We start from the raw sequence: 12,504 nt of genomic DNA on the forward strand, positions 1-12,504 counted from the left end.
AATATATAGTGATTAGCTAATTTAATAACATGCTGTGCCATTTTGTGCCTGCTGGTGGTTAGTTCTGTCCAGGCTGCTGTCACCCCTGCCTGTGTTCTGTCCCTGAATTTACATACCTACAACTGAGGACCTGACTGAGAAGCTCAGAGCAGCTGGAGGGAGCAGCTCCCCAGCCCAGGCAAAAGCCATGGCTGACAGTGCAGTATTGGTTTGCAAGTTTTCAGCTTGAACAGCACCAGGTACTTTCTCAAACATAGCTCTGTGTGCTACCTGGCCCTCCAGCACAGAATATTTCAGACATCCTCCAGTGCCAGTTGGGACCATGAGTCCAGCTCAAAGAACAGAACAGCACAGACTAGCCTGCTTCACAGACAATGCTTCCTTAAAGTAGAAGATCCAAAAAGGGAGTATAACAAACTTCTCATCCAGTCAAGCAGATGACCTCTGCTCTGGCTGTTAAGTTTAACAATTTCCTCAAATCTGTTTTTCTGCATGCGCTGCATTTCAGAGACTGAAATGCTGAACAGCTCTCTCTACATTTTATGCTACAGAGAGGTGACCATGCAGTTTTGGTAGCATTGCTTCCTACATAAATATGCACCATATTCTATCTACATGTTCCACAAAAAGTTGGGCACTGAAATTTTTCTAAGCATATTGTTTCTTTCCACCTTATCTCATTACTGTAATACCTTTTTTTTATATCATCATTGCAGCACCTTAACCATGTGTCCATGCTACTTCAGAAAGACAAAGAACACAGTGCTTGTAGCTTAGCAAGTGAAGCAAGGGCACCACGGTTAGGCAGCACAGAGTCACTGTAGAAAGTAGTGCTGATTCCCTGCTTCCCTTCATGCCCATGGGCCTGTGACTGCTACAGCAAAATTGTGAGTGAAGATCTGATTACGCCGAAGAAACAAGCAAGCTGTTACCAACTTGAGCAACTCCAGCAGAACAAAATGCAGTTTTGTCACTTACATGTTACCAAGAAGAGGAAAGATGTATCAGTTCTCTCTGCTCCTTCCTATCAAAGGTCCAAAGCTGCTTTGCAGTTCTAGAGCTCTGCCAACCCAATCAATTGCACCACTGCATAGCAGGTCAGTGCAGATGCATCACAGGGTGTAATGAACAAATTGAGTATTGCAACACCTCTTTTAATAGTTGTGGAGCTACTAATATCAGAGAAACAGAGAAACAGAGAGAAGGAGTCAGCTAATAAAGACACAGCAGATCTGTGTTCTTGCAGTAAGAAGCATCAAAATCTATTACAGTAGCAGTGAAGTAAAGGGTTCAAAAGGAAAAGCCCACAGCAAACAGGCTTAACTGCCTAAACTTCTGAAAACTGAGGAAGATTGATTTTTGCAGTTGCACATGACTGCATCTTTTAATATGCTACTTAGGCTTAGTTATTTACTGATTTACCATATACAGTTCTACATAAAGAACTATATAGTTGAGAGGAAATCCTTCTAGTGCCTAACTGTAGGCCAGGTTCCAACAGCACTTGAATTCTTTTCTCTGGCCCAGCTCAAGAGAAGAGAGAAATTTGAGCAGGGACATGCAGGAGGGTAAGCAAAGTACAGACTAAATTAAGACATTGTAACAGCAATAGATGTCAGAGTGCTTTTTGGATCAATTATTTCCTTCCACTAAAGAAAATCTGCTCCCACTTCACAAAAGAAAGCCCCCACTATCAGCAGGCAGTGTTCATTTCGCAAACTTTTCTTACTCAGTAATATGGTGGAGAAGGGAGTTGTGTATAAAATTTTTTATCTCTTCTATTAAAATCCTTACAAAAATTACACAAGAAAAAGAGAAATCAGGAGAAACAAAATTAGTTTATTTTAATTATTATCCTGCACAGTTGCTTCAGGACAAGAGAAAGCATCTTCTGAATAAATTTTTCTTTTCAAAAACTCAATTGCTTCTTCATTTTTCATTTCCTGAAACTTCTTGTTCTGGATCTGTAAGAAAGTAAAAGGACAAGGTACATTACTTCTATTGTCCAAACTACCCTGTCCTACAAACCAAGCACTCTACAATGAAAAAGCCACAGGAAGTTGTTGTATTCTGAAAACGAGTTCGCTTGAATCATTGATTCTATAAAAATTGGGGAAATAAGCCAAAGACACATTAGTTTCTCAGGTACAAAGCAATTTGTGGCTTAATTTTTTTTTTCCCTCAATGATTTATTTACTGCTAATGGTAAGTAGTAGCTTGTCTTTTAGAGTCCCCCTCTCTTTCTCCCTAGTGATAGCATCACTACCCTCTAACTAGAAATGATACACAATTATCACTCTGGAGAAAGCCCACCATTCCTGGTGAACCTTCATACTTTGTAAAACAAGGCCTGATCTACCAAACATACTCATCACTGTGCTGCTAACAGAACTGAAACAGAGACAGTAATGAGCTCCTCTCACCAGAATCACACGATAGCCCAGTTTATTTAGATGCCGCTTCTTCATTGCCAAGTTCCCCCGGGGGTGTGTTGTACCCAGACAGAAGGCAGACATAGGAGCAAACAGAAAAGCCAACCTGCAAACAAGGAAAGTAAGAAGACTTCACTGTACAAATGCAGAATAATCATTTATAAGACAATGATTCAATGATGTCCATTAGCACTGCAGAATATACATGTGTCTTTCTGGTAGGCAAAAATATCAGGACTGCACAAATTTCATTATCCTCTTCCTTCTTCAGGTTTAAGTAATTTAGATTCTTTTCTTCCATGAGGCTCACACAAGTACCAGCATCTACCCAAATACCTACAGCAGAATTAGATACTTAGATCTCCACTTCTCCCACAATGAGAAGGGAACAGATCATTCAACATTCTCCATTAATGTGACAGATTCTGCATTTACTTTGATCCTTTGCTAATGATATTCAGAATCAGTCACTTCCTGCCATTATAACCTATTTGGAAGGGTGAGGAAAGCTGAATGCCTTGGAACACTGAGTTTCTGTTACACAATTCAGTAGCTCTCCTTTTATCAAAAAGCAAACTGTACAAAATACATTGCTGTACAGTGATCCAGCACATAAATGTTAAATATTACCCAATTCTACTTAAGCATTACTTAAATGATATATGTCCCTGCTTCAGTTACTGAGAGGTCAGTCTTCTACACAAGATTAAATTAATCACCTAAAATGTGGATATGATGATCCTTTTTATTCAAATTACATTTCAGTAGCTGAATTAACTGCCATAACATCACTGAGATGCAAATTTTTGAGACTTGAGAGAATAACTGAATGTTTAATTGGACAAACACTTTTTAAAAAATTGCTACCTGCATTCATTACAAGAGTATCAGATCACTGTGATGTTTCCTGCCTCTTTCTATGAAATGTTAAATGTTAGCCTCTGTTAAAGGAAGGTAAGGAGCTGGATGAATTGTTGCTCTGCACTGGTATGGAAACTTTTGGATAGCCCAGTGAGTACAAATAATAACTGAGTTATCTACTTTGCTTCTGTAAATAAGTGAACCAAAGTAATTGGATGGGATACATGCAAATAAAACTAGCATGCTAGAAAAAATATGCAAAAAAAGACACCTCTGAACATGAGAATCAGGAGGATCATCTCTGGGAGTTATGGGGAGCACTTTCTTTCTGTCTGAATCCATTCTGATTTCAAAATCTGAAAACAAAACAACAAAACATTTAACTCTGCAAGAGGTTAAAATTAATGTTGCCATTTGAACTCATTAATTGCTCAAATTGTTTTCAAATGAACAGCTCATTTGAAAAAGTTAATAGATACCATCAGTGGTCTGTTTCTAACTGCTGTTCTCTAATAATTAAATTATTACTGATAGCTTTTCCCTCGCTGCAATGAATATAAAGCTATAGCTTGCCCATCTCAAGAAAAAAATTAATTTGTTTCTTGAAACTGCAGACTTAAGTTTATGGAGTAAAATCATCATTTAAAGAAACTGCTCTTGATCACTGTCTGTCATGCCTACTCAGATTTTCCCGCAATCCAATTCCTCATTAGAAATATTTAGGAATAAAATTATTACTAGTACAGAAGAACTGGTAAGCTGGGTGACTGGCCAAAAAAAAAAAAAAAAAAAAAAAAAGGCAATGAGGCAATATCAAAAGAAAAGAGAAACCAAAAGAAGTCATATCCCCTTTCATAAATGAAAGCAGAGCATAAATCTTAGCCAGAACTTCAGAGAAGAAACATGAGAGGAAAAGAAAAGAAAAAAAAAGGCAGCTGCTGTTTGGCTTTGTTTCTAGCATGATTTGGTACTAACATGTCAACTCTCTCAAAGTTGCCCACATTGGATTTATGTACAATTAACATCTGCTTACTGATGCCTGAAAAAAAGTCCAAAGCAGTTTTGTAAACAAGAGAAATCATAAAAGTTTTAGTAAATGGACTTAAAAACTTTAACAGAAGCATTATTAAAAGTAAATTCATCAATCAATGACATCATTTGTTAAAAGACTGTATCTTCAAAGTGTTAAACTTTTAATCACTTGCACCCTATGGAAATTTATTACCATCTTATTATTTTGGGGATTATAAATCCATATTAAAAATAATATGACAGTAATATCACTTCATACCAATATGATATCTGTATGGCAGCTGAACATTTTGCCGAAACATGTTCTCATCTCCCAGAAGTTCTATCAGTGCCTCCTGAGCTTTTCTGAGATTAAGAGATACTAATGAGGACAAATTCTCAGTCAGCACAAATGCAGGCTTTTTGAAAGAAGGGCTGTCAAGCTCCATACACGTTTTCACACAGCGAAGCATCACTGTGTTTTGTTCTTTAAGTTCATCTGAAAAAGGATACAAAAAATATTACATGCAATACATTATCCCACAGAATTTTTCATTTTATTATGTTTTATAGTCTGTTCTACCATAGCAAATTCCACTTGACTACTCTACTAGCTGTACAAAATTGTCATGTGGAAACCAAATTCTTCTACAAACCATTCCAAGGACCTTACTATAACTCAGAGCATTCCAAATCCCACTTTTACTCACAACTCCAGGTACTAAAGTTTGCAAAGACTTCCTACATTTAAGTGCATACCTACTGTTAAACTGTTAAAATGCCACCATGGGGCCCAAGACAATAAGCCCGATTCCCCAGTGCAGACCCAGATCACTCAGATCACCATCACTACATTAGCTTTGTCTTGAGGACTTCAAATTTAATATTAATCATGCTTGTGTTCTTTAATTTCTATCTTCTAACACAATTACAACAAATTACATACACAGGCAGGCATCCTGTTTAAAACAAGAACATGACAAAGTAAGGTCTGACCTGACGCTGTAAGTTCATCCTTGCTGTCCTTTTGCAGCAACTCATCAAGTGCACGGCAGGGAAGATATCCTAAAATGCCAAGTGAATACACTGCCTTCAGCAGTTCTGTGCTGGAAATCTGAGGCAGGTACTTATTCAAGCAGCTATGAAGAGTCTCAAAAAACCTTTTCCAAAAGGAGAAGAAAAGTATCTAAGTGCACAAATAAAGCTACATAAAATACATATTTCAAACAAAAATACAACTTAGAAATCTTTATTATCTTGGATAATTGTATTTTGTATTATTAAACATTAGTGTTTGATTCTTACTTTGAGGATACAGCTACCTATCAACAGATTTAGTAGCCTTGTCAGTCTAGAACCTGGTTAGTCTTTCAGTTAGAGAAAAAAAAACATATTTAAAAAAAACATGAAAAGACAGCAATTTACCTTACAGATAAATGAAACAGGATTGAGCTCTTTCACAAATAAAATTAAATACTAGCTGCAATACATTATTCTGTAGTGACTATGTAACATATTGTCAGGCACTCTAAATGAAAACCTACAGGTGCTTTTGGACTCTGGGAACATGGTTGAGTCGAGAATACACTCGAAGAACAATGAAAAGGTTTTTCAAGTTAAGGAAATCAGGGTCTTCTGTCACCTTCTCAGCAAAAATATCCAGCAATTCAGTAGGCTGAAAGCCAAGTGTCTCACAGGCAGAGAGAAAAAGGATTATCTAAAAGAAAAGATAGTTTTATAAGTCAAGAAAACCAGTGAAGTTGATCCTACCTGCTGATTTCATAGAGGACATTTTTAATGAAAGCAAAATTTCCAAAACTTTTGTTTCTTTACTTATCAATAAATAGAACAGCATTTAAAAAATTTAACTATCAGCTTCATCAGACTGGTATCCATAAACATTTGTTCTCCAAAGATCAAGCACAAACATGAAGAAAGATGGAAGCATCAAATACTCTATTAGTACTGCTACAGATTGTTTGGTCTCAAAAAATTTACCTGTCTTTTGTCCCAAAGGTAGGCAGTAGAATGAACATAGTCTGCTAATGCTGAAAACAGTTTTACATTACGGTACTGGAGAGTGTGACAAGCTTCCAGAATGAGAATTAACTGCCGAAATGGAACATCATGGACATTTTCTGTAACAAAAAAATCAAAGAAGGACAAATGATAAAAAGCAATGGGAGATGTAGGTTGAAGACATTGAGACATTGTGAGAACAGTTTAGTTAAGGGATGAAGGAGGGGAAAAATATGATAAGAAACTGTGGAAGACTGTGACTAGCCAAGCAAAGCTCAACTGAGCTAAAACATATTAAGAAACAGAGACAGAAGAAACCCAACTGAACCAGAATCAAGCTACAATACATTAATCAGTAAAAGGGGACAAATTAACAAAATAAGTAAGAAGATTGTGTTCCCAGGATGTCATCTGTTCTGGGATTTTTGATTTTCAGCATGTACTAAAAAAACACTGAAGAAAGTCACTCCTCCCTCTGTGTATGCCACCTGGCCTGTGTGGTGAAAGTCCTATGGGAGAAACCAGGATGTGCAATTAAACATTGTGTCCTATCATATATGAACAACCAGGACAAATAGAGACTGTATAAGCAGCCTTAATGCTTCTGAGTAATTTCTATTATGAATTCCATTATGCTACCTTCATGCTTTTTGAGATACGAATTTTTATGTATTTTAAACATGAATCAACACATACTGACCACATATACTTAAGCAATGTATTGGAAAGGTATAGAGAAGAGATAAAAGCATTATCTTTCATTTAATATTTTTATGGGCTACAGCATGAGGTTAAGTCTTAAGCAGCACTCAATAATTAAATCCAGTAATCAAGGAAATGCTATTCTCCCTTTAGTTTACCAACTAATAACACTAAGTCACCAATCCATCCTGTAAGCTGTCAATTTCCAATTCAGATTTGTCATAAAATTTTATTTGAAATCTCTTTTCCTTGCTAAAATTAAATTATTTTTTATAGATCTTGTGTACAGAAAAATGTAAAGAAAAATATGTAATTCAGATAAAAGTTAAGAAGGGAAGAGATGACAAGAGCTATTTGCTTTTATTATTGATCAGTAATTTTCTGTCCTGCTGCTTGTCCAATGGCTCCACATAACTATAATATCCTGTAAAACAAAGATGTTTCCTGAGTTTTAAAGGAAATCAGAAAAGTGAGATGAGGTAATTAGGAAGAATTTGGTATAAGGAAGGGAAATTTAATTAACATATTCTTTTCTTACCCTGGATCTTTTTACTGCAGGGATTCAGGATTGGAAGGGAACAATAACTCATTGCAGCAAGAGCGAAAAACATACGCAGAGCATTCGGAAAAGTCAAACCATCTATTTCTCTCACAACTGCCATCTAAAGTGAACCAGAGTTTGTTAAATCCTTCATTCTTCAGGTATATTATCATTGCTTTCTGGTGAAGACATAATCACCAAAACTTTCCCAAAGTCCTTAGTTCAGAATTATATGAAAGAAAAAGAAGCAAAAAACAGTAAAAGCATATAATAACTACTGTCAATTACTTAATACACAATTATAGCAGGTCAAGTGCTCTAGAAATGTGTCACAACACAAGTTTCCAGCTATTTGCCTTTATATGGTTATTTTAAAAGAAAAAAGTCTCAATAAATGTCATTTCCAAATACTGTGAATACACATCTTCTACCAGCTCTTAAGAAAGTAGCAGAAATAAAACAGACACAGTTAACTTAAAAGTTCATAGTAGTCCAGTTATGGTTTTGCACATGCATGAAAACTGTGAGCCTCCAAAGTGTTTCAGCAGTGAGTGGCCTGTATTTTATACAAACAACCAGCTACTAATGTGGACTGAGGCAGAGAAGGTCAGCTCTGATGCCAGAAAGGATATTTCACTTATCAAAGCCATCACTTGATTGATACAAGTGATAGTGAAAATGAAACTAAAAATTATATTGGCTGTTAAAATACAGTATTTTATATTTAAATACATATCAGAGGTTAAATACAAAATGCACCTATCATAAGAAATTGCCCTGTAAAAAAAATAGCACCCTGTGGGCTCAGAAAATTAAGTGCTCCCTTTAGTTAACAAGTGCAAATGTTATTTTCCTCTCAGTTTTATATTTCATGAATGCTACTAAAACCTCTGATGTCAGAGCCCTTCAGTTACATGATGAAAACACTAGCAGGTCCTGTTCAAGAGAAGGTTTCCAAAAGGGTTTTTACATCAGGGGACAAAACCCAATACACCCTGCCATAAAACCTACAGCTTGCTCCCAGCCATTGTATTTCCATGGGGACCTATCAGATACATAGAAAAACAAGATCATGAGCTTGGGGAGTTCTGGCATCTCGCTCCAACCAGTCCTCCTGCCCTGTACAGTTACTGGACACAGCCCCATCACAGACCAGCTTTCTGTCACCTCATCTTCAGTCAAAGGCTGGGAAAGGGAATCAGGAAACAGCCTGTGTTTCTATGAAACACCATGTGGCCAATCCAAAGAGGGGAGGGCACTGCTGGTTTACTGCCTCAATGCCTTTTGTTACCAGCCTCCAAATCTAAGTTCTTCCTACAGATATAGCTAGGCAAATACAGTTACCTTTCTATTACATTTTCTCTTTCAGTGTCTGCAAAGAACTATACACAATTTATAAATGATGGAAGAGCACTGGCTTTGTGGGAGTAAAAAAGAGCCTCCAACTAACTTTACCTCTAATTTCTTTTTCAGAAAAACTGGAGCATCCTTCCCCAGGCATTTCATCAGGTTTTGCAGAATAAAGATGTCTCTGAGACTTGAAATGCGCTGCTCCACTAGTAACCTGATGAGGAAACACACACAAGAGCTCTCCTCATTTCAGCAGAAACAGCTAAGTACCTCCATTGTTCTTCACTGCTCCTCTCCCATCTTTCTTTTTTTGAAATGCTAACGTAACTCTGCATGACATAGCTTTAGCACAGATATTTTACACATGGAGACAATTATAAATGCTTTCTTAATGTTAATCTAATAGATGAATGTTGCTGCTGATACACTTAGCAGAGGGACCTGACCAGACAGCACATGTGACAGTGCAAATATGAGTGCTGTTAAGCCCCAAGGAATTAACAACCTTCTGCAGAGAAAGAAAATTGCACTTTTTTATCTTTAAAAATCTTATCTTTTTATCTTGCTCATCCATGTGCAGACAAGTTCTGAAAGAGACAGGAAACTCAGGAATGGACCCAGATAACAACTGGATGCAAGTGAGGAATAAAACCAAATAGAGTGCTGTGGGCTCAACAGGAGATGACTCAGAGATCAATGTGCGCTCTTAGCACCTCCTTTTCTGGCTCAGTGGGTGGTATTGTAATTGTTATGTCTGAACCACCCTTAAGTATACCTGCACAGGTAAACACACCTACAGAAATATGAAGTGTCACCTTCTAAGGCAGTGAAATTAATCCCTGCAAATGGGCCAGAGCTCTAGACATCAGGATATAAAACTGTAGACAGGACTCCTGCTTTCTACCAACTTTTAAGAACTGTGTACCTGCGCTTCCAGGAAAATCTGGTTTTTGGGTATCACATCCACCTTCTCAAAGTAGAACGTGATACAGGGTCAAAAGTACTAATCCATGGCAAGTTTTGTGATAGCCTCAGTAAAATCAATCTCATGGGAGTGAGCAGATTGGTTACACATGTAAATTGCATGGGCTCAGAAAAAAACCAAAAGTTATTCTGATAAATCACTACACAGAGGGACTTGCTGGACACAAATAGTCTTCACTTCAGTGAAATTCAGTGAATTTTCACTTACTAAACTGTAAGAAAATATTACCAGGCTGTTAAACAATGTTTTTTATCATGAAAAATCAGACAGGTCCCTAAGCAAGATAGTCTCATTACCTCGTGTCTGCACACAGATGAAAAAGGGATAGATATGTGAAGGGGCTTGATCAACATCACAAGAAAACTACACTGGTGGAGCTGCAGTCAGAACACAATCCCCTGCAGACCCTGCATTACAGCATTCTTTATCAATGGAAATCCTCCTCCTTGAAACTGCAAAGACAGTGCCAAAATTCACTCTCTAACACAGCTTTTACCTCACACGATCATTTAAATCCTAAAAACACAGACCATATTTTATGTGTAGAGATACCCTTGGTGATTTCTAACAGACATGCATTCAAACATTTAAATACAAAGGACACAAAAGATGTGTTTTTCTCACTGTAATCCAGCTTGAAGAGCGCTCACATTCTTGTCTTTATCCATCCCTGCTAATGTAGTTGCCAAAACTGAGATACATCGGTTATCCAGTTGATTGAGCTTCTCCTGTTAAAAGTTTTGACAATGTTGGATTACTTCAAACCAGGAAAAGTTTCAGAAAAAAAACCTGACCACTCTTAATCTGTACCTGCCCTTTTCTTTTTCCCCTCAAAAGTCAATTTACAAGTTCTAATTTTGCAGAGCCCACAAGGTCTCACATCAGGCAAAAATAGTTGTTTTGGGAGTGATAATGATTTTTGAAACTTCTCTTTTAAATCTGAAATCAGGCAGTGGTTTCAAAAGTTAAGGAAATTAGAAGGACACACAAATCAATATGGGAACTGTTTCCATGGAACCTCAGACTAAACCAGGGATGTAATCCAACTCTATCTGATGCTGCACAGTGTCCCAGAATGATCCACTGGTAATTCAGCCCAAATTTAGGAGAAGGATTTTCATACTTACTTGGCACACCCTCACCAAGGTCTGGACTAGGAGCGTGTTCTGTGGCACGCCGATGTTCACCAGGGCGTGCAGGCTGAACACCAGGTCCCCACGCGTCATCCTGCGCGCGTCGCGCAGCAGCTGCTGGCACAGCTTCCTGAAAGCCGGGTGCTCAAAGATCAACTGCTTCTCGTAGCGCTGCTGCTCTTCTGACAGGTTCTTGAAGAGCCTCCAGGTCATGGTTAAACAGTTTGTGTAGTGCTTAATGGAAACAGCTGCCTCCGAAGCCAAGTCCAGCGCATCGGAAGGACAGGTGCATTTCCGGAGACTGGTAAAGAATGGGTCACTATGATTCACTACATGCTTCGGTTTGAAGCTCCCAGAATCATCCAACTTTTCAACTTCTAAGGAGCTCTGGGAAGCCTTCTCACTCACCAAAGCCTCTGCACCTGTGCTATAAACATCTGTCTTTTGAGATAGAAATCGAAGAGACGACCCATGCAGAGAAGGCAAAATATTTAAAAGTAGTTTCCTGAAGTTCACATTTCTTAAGGGATCTCTGTATCTCCCAATCCACAAAATGTGTTTTCTTGCTGTGGCTGAAGATTTGGGAATGAGCACAGAACTGTACCTATGCACACATCTAACAGTATTTAACAAATAACTTATTTTATTATTCATTTCTACTAATGCCTCATGAATAGATTTGAAATGCCAACTCAAAGTAAGGGATCCAATGACTCTACCAGTGGAAACAGTTCTGGAGAAACTGCACAAGATCACTCATCTGTAAAAACAATTGAAAATTATGGATTAGTTACCAGACTTTCAATTCCCACCGTTTCAGTTGCCAAATCTGTGCATTCTTACAAAAAGGGAGAAGATTTAGTAAAAGATCCTCGGAAACTGGCTTGCAGAGGGGCTTTTATTTGGTCTCCTACATTTCAGTCAAACATCTCAGCGCAAGGACAGCCCGGGCATCAACTCTTGCTTCCTCCTTGCTGCTCTGCCTGCTCCGGGAAGCAGAGCCTTTTCCTAGAGGACCTTTCCCCATGCACAGGCGTCTCCCGACAGGGCTCTAGAGAGCCCCTACAGACCACCAGCAGCGAGTAACGGGATCCCGCCCGCCAGCCTGTCCCAGCTTGCCTGCCATGCCATAGGGTAAAGCCGCCTTCACTGCACACCCGCGGGCGTTCGCTCTCCCGGCGCCGGGGAGAAGCCGCTGGGTTCCGGGATCACTTCCCGCTGACCCTGGGAGCGCTGCCTAGCAGGCCGGGACAGTACACGGGGACAGAGACCTTTCGGCGGCTCCGCAGCGCCTCGGAGCACTCGGAAGGAACGGAGGGGACGGCGCCGGCCGGGCAGGGCCGGGCCGGGGCTGCCGGCGGCCGCTGTTACCTCGCACGCGGCACCGCCGTAACACGGGCCCGCTGACCCGCGAGCTCCCGGCGCGCCGCGCGAGACGGACGGTGCGTGCCGAGGGACAAACTGCCGCTG

At 39.1% G+C, this 12,504-nt stretch overlaps 1 protein-coding gene across 2 annotated transcripts; it reads right to left on the minus strand.

Moving 5' to 3' along the window:
• Nucleotides 1-1,819: 1,819 nt before the first annotated feature.
• Nucleotides 1,820-12,444, minus strand: FASTKD2 (FAST kinase domains 2). Of its 2 annotated transcripts, XM_015635178.3 has the most exons (12): nt 12,306-12,444; nt 11,029-11,794; nt 10,526-10,629; nt 9,022-9,130; nt 7,564-7,687; nt 6,303-6,442; nt 5,849-6,021; nt 5,301-5,464; nt 4,585-4,803; nt 3,565-3,649; nt 2,424-2,538; nt 1,820-1,964 (listed from the first exon to the last, which is right to left on the minus strand). In XM_015635178.3, exons 2-12 carry the CDS (start codon nt 11,686-11,688, stop codon nt 1,845-1,847), a joined length of 2,013 nt encoding a protein of 670 aa, XP_015490664.1. In that variant the 5' UTR covers nt 11,689-11,794; nt 12,306-12,444; the 3' UTR covers nt 1,820-1,844. The 2 variants fall into 2 exon arrangements, with proteins under 2 accessions (XP_015490664.1, XP_033372011.1); XM_033516120.1 differs by lacking the exon at nt 12,306-12,444 and having other exon boundaries at nt 11,029-12,131.
• Nucleotides 12,445-12,504: the final 60 nt, after the last annotated feature.

The sequence above is a fragment of the Parus major genome, chromosome 7, assembly GCF_001522545.3.
Source record: "Parus major isolate Abel chromosome 7, Parus_major1.1, whole genome shotgun sequence".
Classification (NCBI taxonomy): Eukaryota; Metazoa; Chordata; class Aves; order Passeriformes; family Paridae; genus Parus; species Parus major.